This window comes from Rhinolophus sinicus, linkage group LG13 (genome assembly GCF_036562045.2).
Source record: "Rhinolophus sinicus isolate RSC01 linkage group LG13, ASM3656204v1, whole genome shotgun sequence".
NCBI classification, from domain to species: Eukaryota; Metazoa; Chordata; class Mammalia; order Chiroptera; family Rhinolophidae; genus Rhinolophus; species Rhinolophus sinicus.
The window spans coordinates 19187761-19212100 of NC_133762.1; the positions used below are offsets into that span (position 1 = coordinate 19187761).

A 24340-nucleotide genomic window follows, 5' to 3' on the forward strand; every position below is an offset into this window, starting at 1 on the left:
ACTTCACTCTGGTCCCCAGACCCAGCACACAGGGTATGTTATTGGGGGCTTGGGAGGCAGCAGTGACTACTTCATCCAGAAAAACCCCAGGAGTACCCAAAAGATCAAATTTTAAGGGTCTGGAAATAACAAAACAAAAAAAGCCCAACTGCCCTTCAGGCACGTTGCCATGACAACCAAAGGCTGAATTATTCAGCAAGTGATAGCAGAAGGATCTCCGAAAGGCAGCAAAACAGACAAAGGGTTCCAATTAAACCACTTTTGTAGGGAAAACAAAGTGGGCTGGCGAGGAAGGCTGCATCTGACCCCAGGGATGCAATTTATCCACCGTGGCTCTGTGGCTAATTCTGTGGGCGCTTTTCCATTTTTAAACATGGCAACAAATGTCTAAGGCACCACTACTCCATTCCGGTGCAAGGTTTAAAATTAGTTACAGATTCAGTGGAAAATGCACAGAACTGAGGCCCTCAGGCCTGGCATCCCGGCCCCCCACCTTTTCCAGCTCCCTCTGCACCTGCAGGTGGGTGTGGGGTCCCCCAGCATCACCGTGGTAACTGTGCCCTATTTTTAAACCACAGATACTATCATTATTTACTATTTTTCCTTTAAATTAATTCACTTAATACTGTATTCTGAATAAGAACTTGCTTTGTTTATCAAATAGAAAACCATTATCAATTGGCATCTTTAGAAGGTAGCTGCAAAAATGATACCATGAGTCAATATAATTTGTTTTACTGCTGGGTACGGAAGGATTTTAAACACGGCACAAACAGTATAAACCACACAGGATATCAGAGGTTGGCAAACTTTGTCCCATGGACTACAGGGGCCTGTGTTTGTAAATAAAGTTTTATTGGCACATGTTATTCATTACATTTGTTACACACCCCCCATTCATTTCACACCGTCTCTGGCTGTGCTTGTGCTACAATAGTAGAGGTGTGTAGTTACAAGACACACGGGTCCACAAAGCTGAAAACATTCACGATCTGGTCCTTCACGGAAAAAGTCTGCTGACACCCAAAGCACCTGATTACTAATCTGACGACCTGAAAATGAGAAACTCCGGCACATCGTCGGAAAGCGTGAACAAAATGAAAATACGAGCCCCAAACAGGGAGAAGGATTGTGTAACTCAATGGATTAGAAGCCACAATTTCCAAAGTAAACTTCTAAAATCATGAAGATAAAGAAAACTGCAGGTCAGGTACATGAAAAGAAGAAAGCAAAAAACTGATAAACACTGAAAAAGAAGAAAAACTTCAATCTCAGTAGGAATAAGAGAAAGACAAACCAAATCTCACACGATCGCACGAGCATCCGTGAGCCGGGCCACAAGCAGCACGGGGGACGGACGGGGTCGGGTGGCAGGACGTTTTATGAGGTACAGGCAGAAACGCACAGCAGTACAGCAACTTCGAAGAGCAATTTGGTAACAGCCGATGAGTACGGTGGCGTGCTCTGTGACACCGTTCCTGCCAGGAGGAGACCCTGGAGAAACGCTCACATAAGGACAAAAGCATAAGGACGTTCATTTTAGGGTAAAAGCGAAAACTTAGAAGGAAAAAAGAACTAAGCATCAACTGGGGATGGGCCCCAGGAGCAGGTGGCGCTTGAGACACTTCTGAAATATGCGGGGAGGAAGGGCTCACAGAGGCACACACTGAGCAAAGATACTCTGCCCCCTCTTGCAGAATACAACACACATTGTCACACTCAAGGCTATGACAAGTCATGTGGCAAATAAACCGCTTGTGAACGGTTTCCCAGACTCACTGGACCAAAGAGCGCTGGTTTACATCTCACGCCTGTCACCTCTTTGGGGAATACTGATCCACATGTTCTCTTCAGGGGCCCTCTGAGAGCTCATGTCTGTGGCAGGGGCTGACCTGATCTTGGGGGACCCCGTCCTACCCGTGTCCCTTCCCACTGCTGTGGGGTGTGTGGCCCGTGCTTGAGTCTTTGCTCCCTGCTGTAACCATCGATCCCTCCTGGGACACACACACCATGACTCCTGTCCTCCTCCCACGTGTCTGCTAAGCGTCGTGTCTGTATCAAGCACCAGGGTGGGTGGACATCAGCGACACGGGAAGAGGCCTGAGGCAGCCACTGCTGACAGGAGCACGTGAGCTAACAGCTGTGTCACCAGCAGCGGCCACAGCGCCTGCTCCTCATAGGAGTGAAATAAACCTTGGTGATGACCAGACACAGAGTGACAAATGCTCGAGGGTCTGACAATGTCACTCCAAGCAGGCTAATAAAGGCCTCAACCCCTTGGTATCGGGGGAGTTGTTAACCTGCCCTCCCCCCAGAGACAGATGGCAGATCTGGGTGGGGCTTATCAATTTCTACTTTAAGAAGCTTCTCCTTGGGGAGCGCTATTCTGGGTTCAGGAGCCACTGGACACCACCAGGCACTTGAGAGCGATCTGTGCCGAGGGCAGCCTCACCCCAAAACTTAGAGGAGACCCACAGGTAGGACCTTCAGGGACCCGGCTCCCAGGCCCCAGCAGCCAAAGCAGCAAGCGCCATGACCGGGTGAGCACGAGCTGCATGGCAGGGCCTCCCTGACACCCACAGTGAGCTTGAAAGTGTCAGCACCTACGTTATAGACAAGAAAACCGAGGTTGCTGAGTTTGGGGCCCAGCTGCTCGGGTTCTTCGAAAGCAATTTAGAAAGTCATCCAATGCTTGAAGACGCCATACTTTCAACCCCTGCCCCATAATTGCCAGGTGCCCTGTGTCAGGGAGCGTGACTGGATCCCAACAGACCTTGGCCACTAAGACACACCCCATGCTGTCCTGTCCCACAGCACAGTGACTCTCCAGCCAGCACCCCCCAGTGTCCTCCAAGGGCACCTTGGGGGCTGTAAAGCAGAGGGCACTCACTCGTGGCTCTGGTCACAGCCAGGTGGCAAATGGGCTTACACGGTACACAGACTGACCCCCAAATACACAGAATTCCAGCTTTTCTTGAAACACTTGGACGATCTGGTAACAACTGGAAGCAGAGTGTTGCCGGAACCAATCAGATGGAGGTGAATACGGACACGCCCACTCCCCCGCCCGCCCCCCCAAGTCACTGTGCCACCGTCCCTCCCAACCGCCACCCCTTCTTTCTTCAGGTGCCCTGCTTTGCTCCTATAACCAGTGCTTCTGCACCGGGGGTGACATGCTCCCCAGGCGGCATGTGGCAATGTCTGGGGACAGTTTGGGTTGTCACAGGAGGATGTACCGTGTAGAGAGCAAGGACGCTGCTGAAGCTTCTGACAGAGCACAGGATGGCATGGCGGGGGGAGCTGAGGGCACAGGGGCCCCGGCTGCAGGGCGGGGACGCAGCCTCTGCGGGCGCCCACTACTCACTTGGACAGTCTCATTTCAATCTGCTGCCGGATCTCCCGCCGTTCCTCGTCAGTCCGCCTGGGGAAGACGTTACGGTCCTCCAGCTCCTGCTTGCTGGGCCGGTTCCGCAGTTTCACTGCCAAGAGCTCCTTCTTGCATCTCCGTGGCAGTGTCCCTAGGAGAGCCGTGCGAGGGAGGGGCAACAAAGAAACAGGTGTTAGTGAGGTGCTGGCGTGTCACTGCAGCCACCCACCTGTTGGAGGAGGGAATGAGGTCAGAGCGATGGGAGGACGTGGTCAGCTTGTGGCGCCTTCCAGGAGGAATGGTGGGCACTACAGGGAGACGGGGGTGCCGCCATCTACCTCCCCTAAAACCCCACGCATGGGCCCCACATTCCATGGCGGGTGGGGTGTCAATCATACCGTACATCCCGGGTCTCCAGGGCCAGTCCTGGTTGATACCTGTTGCCCCAGGGTGCTTATTAACAGCACCCACTTTTTTTTCAAACATGTCCTAGTCAGCGTCATACCTTACAGGTACTTTACCCATGGCGGCCCTGCCCTCCCCCTCCCCATCTAGTCCCCCTCTCCCTACTGCCTGCCACCTTTTGGCCATGAGGGTCTTCTTTCAGTTCCTAGAATGTCCCACCTCGGTCTGTGCCCCATGTCTGTCCTCTGCCTACCACCCTGCTCTGCCGGGACTGGCTGGGGCTGGCCTCTTTCCGACCCATGCGGCTAGCCTTGAGCCATCTCCTCAGAGGTGCAGTGGGGCCTCCACTGCCATCACACCACCTGCTGACTCCTCCCTTCTCTGTCTCCTTCTTGCTCCTTAGTTTATTCTGTCTTCTCCTCCAGACTGAGTTCAGTGAGAGCCCGTTCTGCAGGGTCCTGGCACAGTGATGTCAGAGGAGGTTATCAGTGAGTCCTGTTGAGTGAAAGCAGCTGTGGGGATGCTGATTCATGGTCCATGAGGCTGAGTCTGACCTTGGGGTCCTACGCTTGTCCGGAGGCCGTGGGGCAGAATGAGGGCACAAAGCAGCTCTTAGGAAACAGAACGTTTAAATTTACTTAAGGGCAGAAGTGGGTTGGGCTACATTCAAAGGCAGAGCTGGGCCACTCACTAGTGCTAGGAAACCGCGTGTTCTGGTTAGTGGAGCTTTCTGAATAACAGGGTCTCCACCTGCCCCGGGCTAATGCTGACTACTGGCAAGTAACTGTAAAGTCTACCGCAGGTCGCATGTGTGCGGGTGCGGTTCTGCAGTGGTGCTAGGGCACAGACTTAAATCTGGGAGGCTCAAACCATCATCCAACACAATCGCGCCCACTGACGGAGGCAAACTTTATTTCTTAAGGAAAATGGCTTCCCAAAGAAAGTAACTCCTCATGTGGGAGATGAAAACACAAAGCTAGAAGTAAGTCTGATAACATGATAGTTTAACAGAAGTTTGGGATCAAATAAGGCATGAAGAGCTGGACTCAGCTAAGGCTTGATTTTCTAATGTGAACTGATTTGGTATGTGTTTTACGGAGAAAAGGGAAAAATAACGGCTCCACAAACCACTGCAGAAAGGGCTCCAGCCTGAATTTGTTTTAATAGCTTTACAGAGGACGGGGATCCTGTATTTATAGAATCATAACGAGCCTGAAGGAATGACATGCATTTTCCAGCTGGTTCTCACTGCATGTCCTAGGGGACATTGAAAGCCACGGTGATGATACTGGCTCAAGGGTGTCTCCAAGGTCTCGGGACAAACCCTCCCTGAATATCAAGGGTCTAATACATGGCGAGAAGGGATTGCCATTTTCAGAGAACTATAGTATGCTTACGCACAAAACTGTACTGAATGTGCTTTAATCCTTCTAGCTTTTCATAGAGAAAGTTTCTAGCCCATTGCAAATGTCTCAGGCTTGCCATTATAAGCTTTAATCATACTGATTCTTAACTGAAAGAGCCTTTCTTCAGAGATTTCTGGACGTAACTGAGACTTTGTTCCACGGGAAACCTCAGTGCTCAGAGCCAGTTCTTCGCCCCCACCCTCTCCTCCAGCCTCCGCGAGCACAGCCGGGTGCACTGCAGGACCACAACAAACACGTATGCACCGGCCCCAGGTCTTCCCCAAGGCAACAGAGGTGAACAGGTTTTGCCACTTAAAAGTCAGAAAAGGAAATTTCCAGACAAATAGCTTGAAATGAGAGCTTTCCATGAATTTGAGTGGCACATCAGCCCAACTGATGGAATTCATCCAAGGGAGCACCCGTTCCAGAACAATCTGTGGAACACGGAGTGGGTGTGAAGTTGAGAGACAGGCCAGGAAGGCTTTGTGTCCAGACTGCGGGGAGCAAGCAGTTCTCCATCCCCAAGGGCCCCCAAACATTTGTCTTCTGATCTTTTTGACCCGGAAATCCCACGACCAGGGGCCTGCCACCAAAACAAGAGGAACGAGCTCATAAAAAAAACATATCAAGGGTGTTCACCCAGCGTCATTTACGAAAGTAAGAAATTAAGCAACCTACATATCCACCAAATGGGCACTTGTTAGACTGTGGTGCCACCTGTGCCATCTGAATAGCGGGAACCCTTGACTATGGTCCTGCACATGTTACTGAGGGACAAAAAGACAGTCAGGATACGCTGCTTTAAAAAGCAACGTGCAGAGAAGTACGTTAGTTATGTGTGTATAGAAATACAGTTGTGTGTGTCTAATTTCGTTCGGTCCACGTACTCGTACTATAAATCGGCCCAGTAATGCCCGGAATTGATCATTTCAACTCATTAATTTTGGTTTTCTGTATTTTATTTTTATCTAAAACATAGTTTCCTTATATAAAAGTAAATAATTGTTTAAAAGGAAAGACCTCTGTCGAGTGACATCAGTGACGATAATGGAAAATTCTCCTCTCCATAAATGCAACAAGGAAACTGGCAAAAATGGTCAGAATCAATTTTCAGAACTCTGCAAATTAACCAAATTACCGCAACGTAGGGAGTGTTTATCTGAGAAAAACGGGCTGAATCTCAGTAAGAATGTTTTGCGTTGTCCAGCCCCCTGCCCCTCTGTCCGGCTTTGTAGTGCCTTAAAATGGAACCGTTCGCATCGCCGTGAAGAGGGGCTGCCAGGCAGCCACCAGAGGGAGAGGGATGGGCCTCGTTCCCAAAGAAAGGACTGCTGTCAGGTCACCTGTCTGCCAGCCCCTAAGGCCCCACTGGTAAGGCTGTCTGTATTGGATCTGACGCAGCTGGCCCAGTACAAAGCGCCTTTTCCCCAGGGGGAGTTTGTTGAAAACAATACTGTCTTTCCAGGTGCTCGAGTTTCATTTATCTTTAGCTCAGTCCCGCTCAGTACTCTATGGAGTTCTTTATTGGCAAAAAAACAATAAAACATTCAATGCAGAGGCCAAAACATTAAGTCAATTAAAATAAAACCGTGATGTTACTAGACCTAGTTCAACTCCAGCAAATGTTGGGGCTGCCTCTCCAACGCCCAGCTGACAGGCAGAGCTTAGGAAGTCGGAGGGGGAATGAGGTTCCATCTCCCCAGGAACCAGAGTGGCCCGGACAGCTGCTGGCCCGCGCAGCCCCGGCTCCACCTCCCCAGGCAGGAGGCAGCCTTCCACGCCACGTGCTCACTGACACACCAGTGTGTGTGGGACTCAGAATACGCCCATTATCCACCTCAGTGGAACAAAGGATGCTCATGGCAAATCTCAGACTACAGGTTTCAATAAGCTTTTAATAAGTTTAAAGGTGCTCAAGGCATAAAAAGTGTGTTCTCTGATCAGAAGAATTGGAAATCAATAACAAAAAGATCTCCAGAAAAAAATACTCAAATCTTTGGAAACTAAATTTAAAAATTTCTGAATAACCCATAGTTCCAAGAAGAAATCGAAAGGGAAATTAGAGAGCATTTTGAAATAAATAAAAATACAACCTATCAAAAGGGTGTTGGGGGAAATTTTATAGCATTAAATGCCTCTATTAGAAAAGAAGAAAGGTCTCAAATCGTTGCCCTCAGATTTCATTTTAACACACTAGAAAAAGAAGAGCAAATTAAAACCAAGGGAGTAGGAAAAAAAAACACAAAAGCAATAAACATAAGAGCAGAGACCGATAAAATAAAAAATAGAAAAACAATAAAGGACACAATTGAAACAAAAAGCTAGTTCTTTGAGAAGAGCAATAAAATTGATAAAACTCTAGCTAGACTTATGGGGGGGAGGGAGAGAGAGAAAGAGAGACTAATTACTACCAACATCAGGAATTAGAGGGGTGATACCTGCATCTGATTCTACACAAACTAGCAGGGCTCAGTCAAGAAGAAACACATAACCAGAAGAGACCTATATCCATTAAAGAAATATATTTCTAGTTAAAAAGCTTCTTCCACATACAAAAACAAAACAAACAAACAAACAAACAAAAATGCTGCTGGCCCAGATGGAGGCACTGATGAATTCTATGAAATGCATAAGAAATAAATAACAGCAATTCTGCACAAATTATTCCAGAAAATGGAAACAGAGGGACTACATTAAAACTTGTGCCATGAGGCTAGAATTTCTTGTGCTGTCGACACCAGAAAAGACATTTAAAGGAAACTAAAGACTAATTGTCCTCATGAGCTTTGACGTAAAATTCTAGCAAATGAAACTCAACAGTTTATAAAAGTGATAATACACCATGACCAACTGGGATACAAGGTAGCTCACCATTTGAAAAGCAACCAATGTAATTCACCAAATTACCAAACTTAAAAGGAGAAAATCAGTATGGTTACCTCCATAAACCACCTTTCGGTCCGTGGGGTGCTTGCCCTGACTGTCAGAGCTGAAAGGGGCCCACCAGGCTCTTCCCTGCCCCCCCCCCACCCCGCACTGGTGAATGAATGGGGAGGACAGTGAAGTTCATGGAGAAGGGATCTGTCTCAGGTCACCGCTGATAGCAGACAGTGAGCTGACTGCCTCGTGGCTCAGAGAAGTACATTCTCTCACTCACCTACAAAAGCAATGCATGCTCATTGCAAACAACTTAAGCCTAACCGCAGTACCAAGAGGCAAAACGTCTTCTTTCCCTGCCCACATCTCACCTCCAGAAGAAACCACTACTACTAACACTTTGCCATGTCCACGTCCAGACCTATTTCTGTACAATCAACAGCTTCCAGCCCCACTTCACGCACAAGTGAGCCCCCACTGTACACAGCAGCCTGCAACATAGTCTCACTCATGCATCTGTCTCTGGGTCCAAATCAGAATGAATCGATCCCGCTCTGCCCTTTAATGGCGGTAAATTTTGCTAGAGTGTGGCTGCCATACGATCCCATCACGTGTTTTTCTAGCCCACCATGAATGGACATCTGGGGTGGTGTTTGTGTTTGCTCTTTCATCCAAAGCTGCAGAGAACAGCCTCATCTGTATTTCCCTGCTCATGTGTGAATCTTTCCATCAGCTCAGCCCTTGGCAAGGGGCAATTCCAGAGCCAAGGCTGCTGCTTATGTTAGGTTTTGACGGGCCCTCCTTTCTCAGCTCCCTCCCCCACCCTACACACACTGAATCTATGCCAGCCTGCACACTTGCTTTTACCAGTGGAAGGCCCACTTGCTTCTCCCACTTGCTGTCACTCTCGAGGTTCGGCACGGCAGCCCTTATAACAATGAATTAGGAAAATGATACACGTGCATTTGATTACAGAAGTCCTGAACACTTCCTTTAAAATGTAGACAAGTAAATCATACTGACAGCCACAGCTGGGGAGCACCTCTACCTGCAGCACATGCTAACTGCACAGAGGGTCCCCATCAGCACCTGTTCATGCATAGGACTTCCATACACCTGTGAAGTGCACAGAGGGACCTCCGCACACCTGCCCCTGCACAGAGGGACCTCCGCACACCTGCCCCTGCACAGAGGGACCTCCGCACACCTGCCACTGCTGGGCAGTGCCGAGCACTGTGCCACCACACTGCCCACTTCCTCCTGCTGATGGATGATGGAGTCCACTCCTGCCACAGAGCTAGACAGATCTGGGTTCAAAATGGGCACGTTCCTTCCCCTCTGTTTGCCCTGATTTCCTCAACTGTAGCAAAAGGACAGTAACAGTACCTGCCTCCGCTGGCTGTCTCGGGGATTAGGTGATAGAAAGCATGCGAAGTGCCTAGTAAGGTACCTGGTGTGCAGTGGTGGCTCAAAAGAGAAAGGAGCTTTGTTGTGGTGGATTATCATGGCGCCTGAGGTCCCACAGCTCTGCTGCCAGTGCTCAGCGACAGCCACCCAAACCCTGACAGGCTCCTCCAGGAACAGCCCACCAGGTTATCCCAGAGGCCAGGCTCTTCAGAGCATCTTGCATCCCAGTGACTGTCCACAGCGCCACCTAGTGTCCACAGGGGAAATGACCGGGTTTCCAGGTAATTTCAACCCCAGAGCCCCAACTTCACGCACAGGCAATAACTGCATCCCATGATGAGGACAGGAGAGGAGGGAAGTAGGATTATTTTGTTATTATAAGGCCCTCACACTACCTTTGAAGTGGTATAGTGTTATTTAAAAGTGGACCTGGATGTAAACATATAAACTCTAGGGCAGTCACTAAAAAAAGTATTATTGATATGTTAAGACAGGAAAGAAAATCGAATTATATAAAATGCTCAGTTAAAACCACAAAAGATAGGGGCAGCCGGTTAGCTCAGTTAGTCAGAGCGCGGTGCTCTTAACAACAAGGTTGCCGGTTCGATCCCCACATGGGCCACTGTGAGCTGCACCCTCCACAACTAGATTGAAACAACTACTTGACTTGGAGCTAATGGATCCTGGAAAAACACACTTAGATAATAAATACAAGTTTAAAAAACAAAACCCACAAAAGGTAGAAAAAGAGTGGAAGGAGGAGGACAATAAATGAACAGCAGTAACTAATATGGTAAGTGTTGATCCAACTATGTCAATAATCACTTTGAACATCAATGGTCTCAATATACCAATTAAAAGGCAGAGATTCTCAGAGTGGATCAAAAAGAAGACCCAACAATATGTTATCTACATAAAGACACATATAGATTAAAAGTGAAGGGATGGAGAAAAATATACCATGCTAATAACACTAATCAAAAGAAAGCAGGAATAGCTATATTAGTTTCACACAGCAAACTCCAAAGTGAGGAAACTTATCAAGGGTAAATAAGGGCATTGCATAATGATAACGGGGCCAATTCCCCAAGAAAACATAATTCTTAACAAGTATGTACCTAACAGCAGAGTGTCAAACTATGTGAAACAAAAATAGATAGAACTGCAAGGAGAAATGGATGAATCAATCTACTAACATAGCTGGAGACTTCCACACCCCTCTATCAGAAATGGACAGACCCAGAAGGCAGAAAATTGGTAAGGACACAGATGAATTCAAACCACAATCAATACATTAGATATAAGTGATATTTGTAGACTACTCCATCCAACAGCAGCAGAATATACATTCTACCCAAGCTCACCTGGAACACCTACTCAGACAGACCACATTCTGGGCCATAACACACACGTTAACAAATTTAAAAGAATACAAATCATATTCTTTGTGTGGGAAATCCCAATGTACATGGAAATTAAAAGACACACTTCTAAATAATATTTGGGTCAAAGAAGAAATCTTAAGAGAAATTTAAAACTATTTTGAATTAAATGAAAGTGAAAACACAACTTATCAAAATTTGTGGGATGCAGTGAAAGCAGAGCTTAGAGGGAAATTCATAGCATTGATGCATTTATTAGAAAAGAAGAAAGATCTAAAATCAATCATCTAAATTATCAATTTAGAAAAATAGAAAAAGGGCAAATCCAATCCAAAGTAGGTAGAAGAAAAGAATAAGAATCAGAGAAGAAACGCAGTGATAGTCAAATCAGGAAATCAACAGAGAAAATCAAGGGAACCACATATGGCTCTTTGAAAAGATCAATAAAATCAATTTGCCGCTAGCCAGGCTAAGAAAAACAGAGGGTACAAATTACCAATATCAAAAATAAAAGAGGGGACAACATTATCAATCCCATGGACACTGAAAGAATAAAGGAATACATGCACAACTCTATGCCCACAAATTTGATAACTGAGATGAAATGGATCAATTCCTTGAAAGACACAACCTGCCAAAAATCACACAAGAATAGATTATCTGAACGGGCCTATATCTATTAAAGAAATTGAATCCATAATGAATAACCTTCCAAACAGAAAGCAACAGGCCCAGATAGGTTCACTGGTGAATTCTACCAAACTTTTAAGGAAGAAATTATACCAATTCTGTATAATCTCTTGCAGAAGAAGGAATGCTAACCCTATCGATGAGGCTAGCATGACCCTGACGTCAAAACCAGGCAAAGACATGATAAGAAAACTACAGACCTCTCAAATGAGCAGAGATGTAAAAATCCTCAACAAAATATTGGCAACAATTATTTAAACTGCTAAACAAATTTTAAGTAAATATTTAAATTAAAATTTTCATTTAAAATCAATTTAAATTTAATGTTTAATTAAAAATCTAAATTAAATTTTAATTAGCAAATAGCTAGAACTGGGCATCCACATGCAAAACAAAAAAGAATCTGGACACAGACCTTATACCTTTCACAAAATGGATCACAGACGTAAATGTAAAATTAGAAACTAACTCCTAGGATATAACATAGGAAAAAAATCTTGATGACCTTAAGTATGGTGAGACATCGCCAAAAGCATGATCCACGAAAGAAATAATTGATAAGCTGAACTTCATTAAAACTGAAAACTTCTGTTGTGCAAAAGACGATGGAAAGAGAATGAGAAGACAAACCATAGACTGGGAGAACATATTTGCAAAAGGAACAGCTGATAAAAGACTATCATCCACAATGTATAGAAACGTTTTAAACTCGGCATTAAAGAAACAAACAACTCAATTAAAAAATGGGCCAAAGACCTAAACAAACCCTTCACCCAAGAAGATACACAGATGGCAAATAAGTACAGAAGATGCTCCCCATCTCGGCATCAGGGAAACGCAAATTAAGGCAATGAGACAGCCCTGCACCCGTCAGGACGGCCACGACCCAGAGCACTGACACCACACGCCGGCGGGGACGTGGAGCCACGGGAACCCTCAGTCACTGTGGGGAAAGCAAACAGTGCAGCCACTTTGGAGGACAGTTTGGCAGCTTCTTACAGAGCTAAACATACTCCTAGGATCCAGCAATCACGCTCCTTGGTATTTACCCAAAGGAGCTGGAAGCTTGTCCACACGAAACCTGCACACGGACGTTTACAGCAGCTTTATGCACAATCGCCAGAAGTTGGAAGCCACCAGGATGTCCTCCAGTGGGTGATGGATAAACAAACTGTCCATCCAGACAGTGGAATATTACTCAACACTAACAAGAAATGAGCTGTTGAGCTGTTGGGCCATGAAAAGACACGGAGGAACCTTAAATGCACATGACTAAGCGAGAGAAGCCAATCTGAAAAGGCTGCACCCTTGTGATTCCAACTACACGACCTTCTGGAAAAGACAAAACCAAGGAGACAGAGAAGACCAGTGGGTTCGGGGGGGGGAGGGATGGACAGGGGAGCACAGGGCGCTTTCAGGGCAGTGAACTACTGTGTGTGACACTGTAATGGTGGGTACATGACATTATAGCTTTGCCCAAACTCGTAGGAAGTACACCACCAACAGTGATCTTAATGTCAGTCACAGACTGGATGATGATGACGTGTAAACACCGGTTCATCTATTTTAACAAATGTCCCATCTAGTGGGGACGTTGATAATGGGGGTGGGGAACTATACAGGTATTGGGGGGCACCGGGAATATGGGAAATCTCTGCACCTTTCTCTTCATTTTGCTGTGAACCTAAAACTGCTCTGAAAAACAAAATCTTAAAAAATTGCTTTTGATGGATTTGAGAATGTCCCCACTTCCTGTTTTTACCTGGCGCCTACGTGCACATAAAGGTGCGTGTGTGCAGGCACGTGCGTGTGCAAGCATATGGTGGGAGTCGTTTACACACTGCCAGAGGGGGCGTCCAGCGCGAGGTCTAAGCACGCGGCCTGTAACGCAACTCTCTGCATCAATCACGATGTCATATTTGCGCCAAGTGGAAATCCAACTGTTAGACTAACTCAAATATGTTTTTGCCACAACTGGGGCGAGCAGGACACCCTTCCAGCTGGTGCGCAAGGCAGGCCTGCTTGGATGGGGCCGCCAGCAGCCCCAGAAATTAAATTCTAACGTGGATACGTGTGCTGCCGACTAGTAGAGAATTCCAGGTGACAAGACGTTTGATAAAGTTTCCTCGAAGTGGTCATGTGGGACAAGACCAGGCCTGCAGAGGCTCCGTCAAGCACCTTCCTGTGGTTACTTTAATGCCCTCTTGACTTCGCACCTGACATTTTATTTATTTACCATTAGGCAGATAAATAAATAAATAAGCAGCACTGCAGCACTTATGATTAATAATGGATGAATCTACTGCCTGGCACTTTTCTGCTTCAGCACCACAGAGATTCACAAATAACGAACCAGCCGTAACAGAGGAAGCAGGGTTTGAACTCGAGAGAAGCCAATATCATCTGATCCATTCCCGTGTCCTGCTGGGCCAAACGAAACACTCTTATGGGTCTTTCCTACTGTGACTTCTCCTCCCAAAGCAACATTTTATTTATAGACTCCTTGTATAACCAATATTGAATTTTTTCCTCCAAGCATTTTTGTCTCCAAGATTCATAATGGTGTGGGAGTTATGGACACATCTGAGCATGTGAGGAAAGCAAAGACCCTGCTTTCTGGACTCGATTGCAGGGGTTCAGGGACCCCAGACTGGATGCAGGACTAGCACCCAGAGTCTCAATTTGCAGATGGCAGGACTCTCCAGGCAGACCTGTGTGCAACTGGGTGTTCTTAGCATTGAGTGTGAGGCTTCGACCTTCAGCCCCAAACACTGGTGCCCACAAAAGGCCCCAGGCGGAGGGGAGGCTTTGCTTGGGGTTTGCAAATACAGTAAGTGCACGGCGTCCCCAAGCACAGCATGGGGTTGAGCTGGGCATGTTATCAACTGCTGAGTTTCTACTGAGTTCTATCCTTCCTGCACTCTTGTCACACCACAGTGTGACCAAACTCCATGGTCAGTTAAGGGCACCAGGTTTTAAGAGTCAAGTAACAAGAGACTGAGCTTTGACCCACACCCTGGAAGAAACCACAGAGGAAGGCAGAAACGGGTCCTCTTCCACGTGACAGCCAGACCAGGACGAGGGCTCCCTGCACTGCCATTATTCATACTTCACAGGCACGGCATCCTTTAATCCCCCTTATGGCCACCTGCACGCCAGGTGCAAAGTCAAGAGGGCATTAAAGTAACCACAGGAAGGTCAGAGGCACCGTTCACAGGGCTGGGGCACAGTCTGGGATTGGAGCTGTGGTCAAGACTTGGAGACATCCGCTCAGCCACCCCGAGGAGCCCTCAGGTGGAGGTGCCAAGTCAGCAGAGAGGAGAGACACCTGCAGCTCGGGGTCCTGGGCTAGAAGAATGAATGGGGACCCATGGGCGCTGCAGGCAGCATTGAAAGCCATTCATGCAGCAGCTGCTTTGTGACGGCAACTTCAAGCCAGGCTCTGGGTGGATGAGGGGCACAAACATGCTGGCACTGTCCCTCGTGCGGACAACCGTCAAACGCATAAATTAGGTAAAGTAATCAGATAATTGAAACGTCAGTGGGCAGACAGATGACAGGCAGATGATGACAAAAATGAGTGTGAAATTACCAGTGCCCACGCGACGAAGGGCACTTACTGTGTTGTCCTAAATGCCGAGGACAAGTGTGTTTGATCTGATCAGGGAGGCAATGGAGGTGAGACGTGGGGACCTGCCCGGGGCCACAGGGGCAGGGAGCCAGCTCTGTCCTATGGCAGGTCCCGTCGGAGGCAGGCGGACTGGCCCCGCTGCAGAGGGCCCACGCTCTGCCCAGGGCAGTGAATGTCACCAGGAGATGCCTCCAGGAAGAACAATAACCCCTCATTCAGTGATAGGAGCCCTCCCTGAAAGGCCTACAGTGTCCACCCGGGACCCTCCGTGAGTGACAGAGCAGCTCAGCACAGCCTGTGTGGGCGCACAGTGAACCCCTGCTTTCCCTGCTCGTGGCCTGCACCCCTTTCCCTTGGTCAAGGGGCTGTCTACAATGCTCTGGCTCCCTGAGCCCCCAAGTCCTCAAGGGTAGGACAGACTGTGACCCTGAGAAGATGTTGTGAGGACAGATACGGAGCTGGGCTTCCAAGGGCCCTGTGACATGTGGCCCCGAACGAGCATTTGTGCCACTTCCGAGGTGGCCACCGGAAACCTCCCCTCCCACTCGCTCTCGCTTTCCTGCGGGCATTCTGGGCCACACGTTGCGAACACCAGACACCAGAGGACACCTGTTCTCCTTTCTGCCATGTCACCCCAGGCAGCGTCCTCTCAAAGCCATTTGCGGAGCCACATTTATGTTGTTTCACACACAGGAAAGTGAACGTGCAATTTTCAAAATGAAGCCAGGTCAACCAGTGCTTCCTACTTGGCGCCCCAAGCCCGTCTGCATGCACCCCTGCCCGTCTCTGGAGGTGAGACTCCCTCCAGCGCTCCCGGGTGCAGCCCCTGCCGTCCTGCCTCCATGCTGGTGGCGGGAGTGCCACCCCCAAACACACAGACTCCAGCCCCCGCCCAGAGGCAGGACCTCCTGGGAGCGCCCGCTCGGCAGCCAGCCCCCAGCCCCAGGCTCACCGGAGATGATGGAGGCGTTCAGGGCGTCCTCGTCCTGGTACAGAAGCAGGTCGTCCTGGAGTTCGGAGCTCACGAGCAAGTTTTCCTTGTTCTCCTCCGACTCGCTGGCCGCGCTCCGTTTGCTTTCCGAGGCCCCATCGAAGCTCCAGGCCTCTTCCCGCTCCCGGCCCCGCTCCACACTGGACGTTCTCGACAGGCGGATATCTACACGCTTCTTCGGGGACCCTTTACTGTCCCTCCCTTGAAAACTGAACCAGAACGGTAACCGGGATTATACGCTGTCCCCTTCACCTGGAAACCCAGCAAAGCCCAGTGAGGGGTCCATGATGGACACTGCAGAGATGGCCGCCCCGTAAGCACAGCTTCTTGGCGTCGGTCCCAAGTACACAGGGCACGAAGTGCCACCGGCACACACGGCTTTACGTCCAAGACCCATGGTGTTGAGAACGTGCTGTTTCCAACAGCAGACACGTGTAATAAAACCTGCCCAAACTGAGTGCGGCAACTGCTCAGCCAGCCATGTCTCAGGACTTCCAAGGCCTGAGAAGGGCACTTTGTCTGGCATCTCCTCCAAACCATATGTGTGCCCTTCACCTGCTTTGCCCTCCAACAAGCAGCTTCTCCTTCACACTCCATGAGGCACGAGACCAAGACGACCAGAGGGAGCCTTCGGGACAGGCGCACCTCTTTCCTGATGACAACTCGAGGGGTCCTCCCTCGTAAGTCTCTCTCTCATGAGCACCCACCCCACCGGGGTCCTCTGGGATCCACGGTGCACACACCCCACCCCACCCTCTCCCTACCCCCAGCCCCTCGCGGAATGTGGCCACCAAGACCAGCTGCAGAGCCCAGTGCAAAACGGAAATGCAGGGCCCCTTGTTAAAAAATGATGAAGAATTTCAAGGTGGCGACAGCAGAGAATTGAGCCCAGCCCAGCCCCGGGTGACTGCACAGTGCACCCCTGAGGCTGGCCAGGCGCACAGGTCTCCCCTGGGAGGGCGAGGGCCTCACCTGTCCTGGCGGTGCTTGGTGGCCAGCGCCCTGTGCAGCTCCTCAATGACACGGCTCGGGGGCAGCGGCCGGTGGACAGTGGTGAGATGAGGAGACCCCGTGGGTGTGGAAAGCTGTCCTCGGAGGGGAGGGTCTGTGCTCTTCCCGCCAGAGCCTTGGAAGAGTGCGGCCTGACCTGGGGAGCGAGACAGGCCCACAAGAACGTGAGTGCGGGAAAGGGAGGAAGGGCATTGCTGAGACACGAGCCGTGGGGCAGAGAGGACGCAGGCCCATGGCCAGGCGAGCACCGATGACCCGGGGCCTGTGGACCACTATCCATCACGCATGGACACATGTAACAAGTGCTGCTTAGCTGAGCACATGACCTGCCCAGGGGACCATGTGTCGCTCCCATTTCTCAGATGAGGAAACTGAGGTTCAGAAGCCAGTTCCAGGCCGTGCACCTCCAGCAGGTGACGGGGCTGGGATGGATCCGGCAGCGTGACTCCAGGTGCAGCTGGCAGAGACCATGGGACCTCCACACAGGGAGCCGTCACCCAGCTGGGCCGGGGCGAAAGCCTGCCCTGAGGGCTACCTCACACAAGGTCCAGGCAGCCGAAACACAGGGGAGTCGAGGGGCGTCCTGCGATTCATACTGACAGGAGGGGAGGGAGCTACAGCAAAAAGAGGAGCACCAGTCCGTCTTAATGGGGCCGCTGTGACTCAGGGCTGCCAGATACGAAGATTTTGCGAGAAGCCAGGAATGTGGATTCAAGGTAAGCACTTTCCTGCACTTCTATATATTCTACCATCTAGCGCTGAAACATACTTCACTGTCTTAACCACGCTGGCACCCATCTTAAAAAACACTGAGCACCACGCAGACGCAGCAAAGCAAGCCTGAGGTGGGAATTGGGGGCAGGAGACGCCCTAAAATCTGGGGGAAGGAGGGGTGAGGAAGCCCGTGGCTGGGCCCACTGTGCGTCTCAGACAAGAAAGCGCCCAGTGGGGACTCAGCTTGTGCACTGTCCCCTTGGGCCCCAGGAAAGTCCAGCTGAGGGGCCCTTCTCCCCCTCTGCTGCCACCTACCATTCACGTTATGAAGCAAACATTTCCCCAAAAGGAAAAGCGGACGAGGGACAGTGGAGAAAATAAACGCTCCCAAAGGTAGACTGTGAGCGATCCAGGCCGAAGCCCAAAGCTCACAGCCATCCGCCTGGCCCCTCTGCTCCTAACCCAGTCCCCAGATGAGCTGATGCGATGGCCTCCTTGCACCTGCAGGGAGGGTGGAAGTCAGAGGAGCCGCCCCACAGGCCACGGGGCCCAGAATTTAGGACATGGGGAAACGTAGAGGAGTCACGTGACATGAAGGTCGCGTGCCGATCTTCCCAAGCCCCTGGGCTGAGTTGCTGAGGGCCCAGAAGCAATTCCACAGCAGCCAGAATACAGCCCAGTGAACGGCGCCCAAACAAATGGAGCTCCAGCTGCCCCAAGTTTCAGGGGATGGAAAGGGGGATTATCACACAGACACTACCAAGATGCCAAACAGCACCAGGGCTGCCTCAAAACTCTTGCTCTAGTCTGTGTGGCCGTGTCCCTCAGGGCTGCACACTGTGACGCAGTCCCAGAGATGGAGAGAGATGCAGGAAGCAGACAGGGGGTCAGAGCGTCCATCTGTGGCTTCGATCACTGGCACCCTCACTCAATGGGCCCGTGCTACATGCCAGGCACAGGGCTGTGATGGTGAACGCAGCGACGTGGCCGCCATGGGACTGTCTGGGGAGGGAGTGGAGATGGAGAAATAATCCTACAGAGGAGGTTTGGGTTCCTGGAGTTGCTGTAACAACGTGGCGCAACCTGGCTGGCTCAGAACAACACACATGTATCCTCTCGGCTCTAGAGGCCAGAAGCTGGAAGCCAAGGTGTCGGCAGGGCTGGTGCGTCCTAGGGGCCGAGAGGGAGAAACCGTCCCAGGCCGCTCTCCCAGCTTCTGGTGGCTGCCGGCGTCCTTGGTGTCCCTTGGCTTGTAGACATGTCACCACCATGTCTGCCTGCTTCTTCACATTATCTCTGTGTGTCCTTTTGTGTCTCTTCTAAGGACACCGTCATTGGACGCGGGGCCCCCGTAACCCAGGATGATGGCATCTCAACCCTTCTCTAACTGTGTCTGTAAAGACCCTTCTCCAAGGAAGGTCACGTTCTACGATTCTGCTTCGACATGAACTTTGAGGGGACACTGCCCAACCCACTATACATGGAGAAACGACGTGGCAAATGCCAGAAGGCCAGGCCCGTGTGGCCACTGGGAGAAGGGACAGGAATGCACAGGCACTGACCAGGTGAGGTGAGGGGAAAGAATATTCCAGAAGGGAGAGCAGCGCGGGGAGTGGGGGAGGGGGTATGAGCTCTGGGCCCAGAACTGGGTTCCAGTCTCCTCAGCTGGGGGACCTGGGACAAGTCGCTGGAGCCTCCTGATCCTCAGTTTCCTCCACTGCAAATCGGGCCCATGTCCCCTAGGGGCTGACACATGGCTTGTGAAGGGGCCGTGTGGCCTGGGGCCTCCTTGGAGTGGCGGGGGCTGGAGCGCACTGGACAATGGGTAAGTCCGAGTCTGGGTGGTGGTCAGGGGTGGGGCAGAACCGCTGGACTCTGCTAACCACGGTCATCTTCACACCCTCCAAGGCAGCATGCAGGACTTACTCTCAAAAACAATCTCCTCATCGTGAAGGGCCTGCTTTTTCCCCGAGACCGCAGTGTCTCCAGTCTCCAGCAGTGATGGGGGAAGAGATACCCAGGTTTGGAAAGTAAATGCCCCAACTTCTGGGATTTTTCAGGCAATGCAGCCAAAGCTGCAGAAGTGGGGGCCTCTGCCCAGCCACGCTCCCCTCTCTGGCCACCACTCTACAGGCTGGTGTTGATTTTCTGGCTCTGCCTTGCTGGACAGAGTTCACTTGAGAACGAATTGGTGAAACAGGGATGAGCAGCGAGACAGTGAGAGGCTGAGGGAGGGAGGGAAGGAGGAAGGGGAGAGAGAGATGAAAGAGAGAGAAGCAGGAACAGAAGGGCACCTAATCACCCAGACAGACAGAAAGTCCTCATGCTGGGGGCGGGCTGGTCTGCTTGGGGGAGCTGAGTGGTCTGACGACCAAAGGTCCTCGCTAAGAACAGGCCCCCCGCCTCCAGTTGTACCCCCTGCACCTGTCCAAAGCCCGAGTCACAGAAGCAAAGGGTGAACAGTGGGAGCCCAATCAGGACTGGCTGAAGCATTGGTGGAAGGAAGGAAGGAAGGGAGGGAGGGAGGAAGGAAGGAAAGAGGGAGGGACGGAGGGAGGGAGGGAGGGAGGGACGGAGGGAGGAAGAAAGATGGGTGGGTGGACGGGTGATATGTGCGGACCCACCTGTGACATTTTTCGTGGCTTTGGAGCCTGCCTTGGGCGGTGGGGTGGGCAGCAGTGGGGGGCTGGGGAGCTGTCCCACGGATCTCTCCAGGGTTCTGGGAGGACTGTCCAGGGAGTCGGACCCAGCTAAGGCTTGAGAGGACTCATCCGTGGTAGGCGGAAGGCTGCCGGCGGTGTCTGCTTCTTCACCTCTGGATGCTGACGGCATCTTGGCTGGTTCAAAGACAAAACAAAGTGTTCACAAACCATGGTTCCTCTGATTGGGCGGATGTGAGTGAGGAGAGCAAGGGGGCTGTGGCCGGGTGGGGTTGTTTCCTCAGAGCAGGATATAAAAGGGTCACTCCACATACACACTTGACTTCCGGTGAGTTCAACTATCGACAGAACGTCAGAGGCAGAGAGAGGAGGAGGAAGGGAGGAGGGAGGAGAATCATTTGAAGAGCTTGAGTGATTCAACCCCTTTTTTCACGCCATAGATGGTGCCAAAGCTCCTGCTTCGTCTGGGGGTGGCGGTCAAGATCACAGGTTTTGGAATCACACCCACCTGGACTCCAGTCGGCCCCTGCACTTACTCCGTGACCTTGGATAAGTTACTAAACCTCTCTGTGCTCCATTTACCCATGCATGCCATCGGAGTAGTAACAAAAGTCCCTCTAGTCTTGCTGTGAAGCTCAAACAAGAAGTGACAATGAGATGTGTGCCTGCCTGGCCCATTGCAGACCCCCAAATTCAGAAGCTATTGACTTTACATGTCCAATGTGCAGCAGCCCTGTGCCCTGACGTGCCAGCCAGATGCGTGGTGGGCAGGGGCAGGGAGGTTAGACTTTGAGGAAGGGTGAGCCCACCCAGAGCCCCCACCCCTCTCCTCTCAGCTGTTGGCTCAGACTCCCTAGAACCGCTCCTCTGCTGCCTTGAGCACCGCCCTCCAGCCTGTCCACCCCTCTGCTTCCTTCCAATCCCTCAACCCTCTCCTTTCCCACTTGGCTCTTTATCCAGCTCGAGGTCACTGTCCCTCAGAGCAGCAATCTCACCCACACGACCCCCCCATGTCCTCTGCCTCAGTTCCTCTTCATTTAACTCTTAAAACCCCATCTCTGGCTGAAGCTTCGATCCACTGGTTCCCACCTGTGCCGAGAGCTGCAGGAAATAAAAGGGCGACACACAAGCCCCAGTCCCGGCCCTCTCAGGACCACCACCCTCCAGGGCCCCCAGCTCTGCCTCCATCCTGCCGTCACTCTGCTCCAAACCTTTCTTGGTTCTTTTATACCCCCAGCATCTCACCTCCCGCCCCACTCCCCACGCAGCCTCACCTGCAGATTCACAGGGGAAACTGAGGCTATCAGACAGGGGCTCCCCTATGATTTCTCACTCAAACACAAATCCACCGTCCTGATGCCCCTTCCTTCCTTCCTCCCTGACACAGAGGCAGCACCCATTCCCTCCTTGGGACCCCAGCAGTCCCTGCCCTCTTAGACCACACCCCAGGTGCCCAGGCCTGTGCTTTCATTTTTACAACCACCTGAGGAGGAACAAACAAGCTGTACCCTCAGGGAACAGCTTGACAGAGCTGGTCCTAAAATCACTGTGTGGGACTCATCCATCCACCAGGGAGTGTCACGCTGGAGGCCTCACCTTGGGCAGGGTGCTGTCCGCGGTGCTGAAAACACCGCTGACTGAGGCGGGCGGACCCTGCCCTTAAGGAGCGTCCATGGAAACTTTAGAAGCAAACGCTGCATCCCCCACGTGTCCCCACTAGTTGGCACCATTTCTGTTCTTTTATTGTTCCTGTTGGAAAGTTGAAAACCTCTCAGGCCAGGCCCTTTCTCTGGTGAAGCTCATGGAAATGTCGTCTTTGCCTTAGAAGGGCTGGCCCTCCCAACTCATGCTGAGCAGAATCTGAGAAAGAACATGCCCTCCCCCACCCCCTGCTGAAGGCAGACTCAGCTCTGTATCATGACGTTAGTGTGAACTGAGAAGCTCTGCGCTGTGCTCCTTGCCTCACATCACATGACGTATCCTGTCATGCACGGATGCCCACAGGACAGTGCTGTTTTTCATTATTACTGTCACTATCACTACTTATAAAACTGCCCTCAAACATGTTATTTGCTAATAGGAGTTTGAATGACTGCTAGACTTCAAGACTAGTGTTGTGTCCTATGAACTGTAACCCATAACTTCTAAGAGTCTACGATTCTGATGGTTTTACTTAAGTTTTGTACCAACAATAACATTAAAATAAACATTTTGTGCCTTCTAGGGAAACACAGTTGTGTGCTTTCCTTGTTAATCCATAGGTGAGCGTGAAAATGTTCTTTTTCTCCCTGTGGATACCAGTCCTAGGAATTCGTTGGGTTGCCTGTCTCGCATAAACAAGGCAGTGACACTAATCCTTGGGACACGGTTCCCCAGCCCAGGCCCTCAGCAGGAAGCAGCAGGCGTAGGGCTGGCTTGAGCTCGTGGGACTCCATCCAGGCTCAGTTTCTGTCCCCTAGGCATCCAGCATGTTTCCAAATCATGGTTTTGGGAGAGACAGATGGCACAGGAATGGCTCACCTGGCCTCCAGCACGCCATTCTCCCACAACCATCGCCTGCCTCTGTTGTGTCTGACTCATTTCCAGACATGTGACCTGGTCTCCACCTCTCTGAGCCCTGGTGCTCTCATCTGCACAAACTTGTGTATAAAATGCCCGATCCTGCCCGCCGTGAGGGACGGGGGCGTACATGAGCTCGGAAGAAACTGTTTGTTGGAGCATTGCAACAGTTATCTGACTTAGGATGCTTAGGGGCCATCCCGCCAGAGATAAAAGTATTATTGTGGAACACAGATGTGTGTCCCTCATTCTGGGTCAGGGGCTCTCAACCTTACTCTGCGGACATGTCGGGCCAGGAAGTCTTTGTTGTCAGCCTGCCCTCTAAGATGCTTAGCAGCTTCCCTGGCCTCTGTCCACAAGACGCTAGTAACTCTGCCCAGTTGTGACGACCGAAAATGTGTCCACACACTGCCCAATGTGCCCTGGGGAGGGGGCAAAGTGCCCACAGCTGAGAACCACTGCCTGAGGTAGACACTATTTAGATTTCTGAAGGGGGGCCCTGTGGCACCCACCTAGTGAAGGCCCACACTGAGAGCCCCGGCTGGGACACCCTCTCACAGCACTGGCCTGGGTCCTCCCTCCCGCCATGGGCCTCGGTCTCCTGCCATGGACCCAGGAGTCTGGACAAGGCAGGCAGTGTTTCAACTGGACTCCACAGAAGTGTCACCCAGGGGAGGGATAAGAGGGGGACAGAGAAGCGCAGGGTCAGGGTCCCCACCCCTGGGTCTGCCCGAGCAGGTGCGCTTGGATCTGTCTGAGCATAGTCCTTCAGTTTCTGTATCTCTAACAGTTTCCTCTGGGCTTCTGGACACCATGCTTTCCACGTTCTGCCCTGTTCCCTCCTGCCATGCTGGCCCTCCCTGCTTAGCCTCTCACAGGCCCCACCTGGGCTGCCCCAGGACCAGGACCAGGACCAGGACCAGGACCAGGACCAGGACCCAGGACTCAGCTCGTGGTCCTCTTCTCCATCTCTCTCTCTCTGCAGATCCCACCCAGTTCTCTGGCTTCAGAATCAATCCCAGCTCTCTGTCAACACTTGGCCTTTCTTCAGAACTCCAGATTCATTCATGATTGGCCACTTTTCATTTCCATCTGAAGTCAACTAGGTAAAATGAAACACGTCCCAAGCCATCTCTTGATTTCCCATGAGTAACCCCTCCTCTTTTACTAATCCATCTTTCCATCCATTTCAAAACTGTCCTGGAACAAGGTGGGGCGCAGGCCCTCTTCTAGGAGCTGT

The 24340-nt window shown here is 50.9% G+C and overlaps 1 protein-coding gene across 2 annotated transcripts in view; it reads right to left on the reverse strand.

Moving 5' to 3' along the window:
* The window catches only part of PHACTR3 (phosphatase and actin regulator 3), a 158333-nt gene that overhangs the window by 24080 nt on the left and 109913 nt on the right, over positions 1 to 24340 (reverse strand). For both annotated transcript variants that reach the window (XM_074318348.1, XM_074318349.1), the window contains exons 5-8: positions 20506 to 20718; positions 17129 to 17303; positions 16118 to 16365; positions 3365 to 3518 (exon numbers count right to left, since the gene is read on the reverse strand). In XM_074318348.1, the coding sequence (XP_074174449.1) occupies positions 3365 to 3518; positions 16118 to 16365; positions 17129 to 17303; positions 20506 to 20718 (790 nt within the window). The remainder of the gene's footprint in view (positions 1 to 3364; positions 3519 to 16117; positions 16366 to 17128; positions 17304 to 20505; positions 20719 to 24340) is intronic.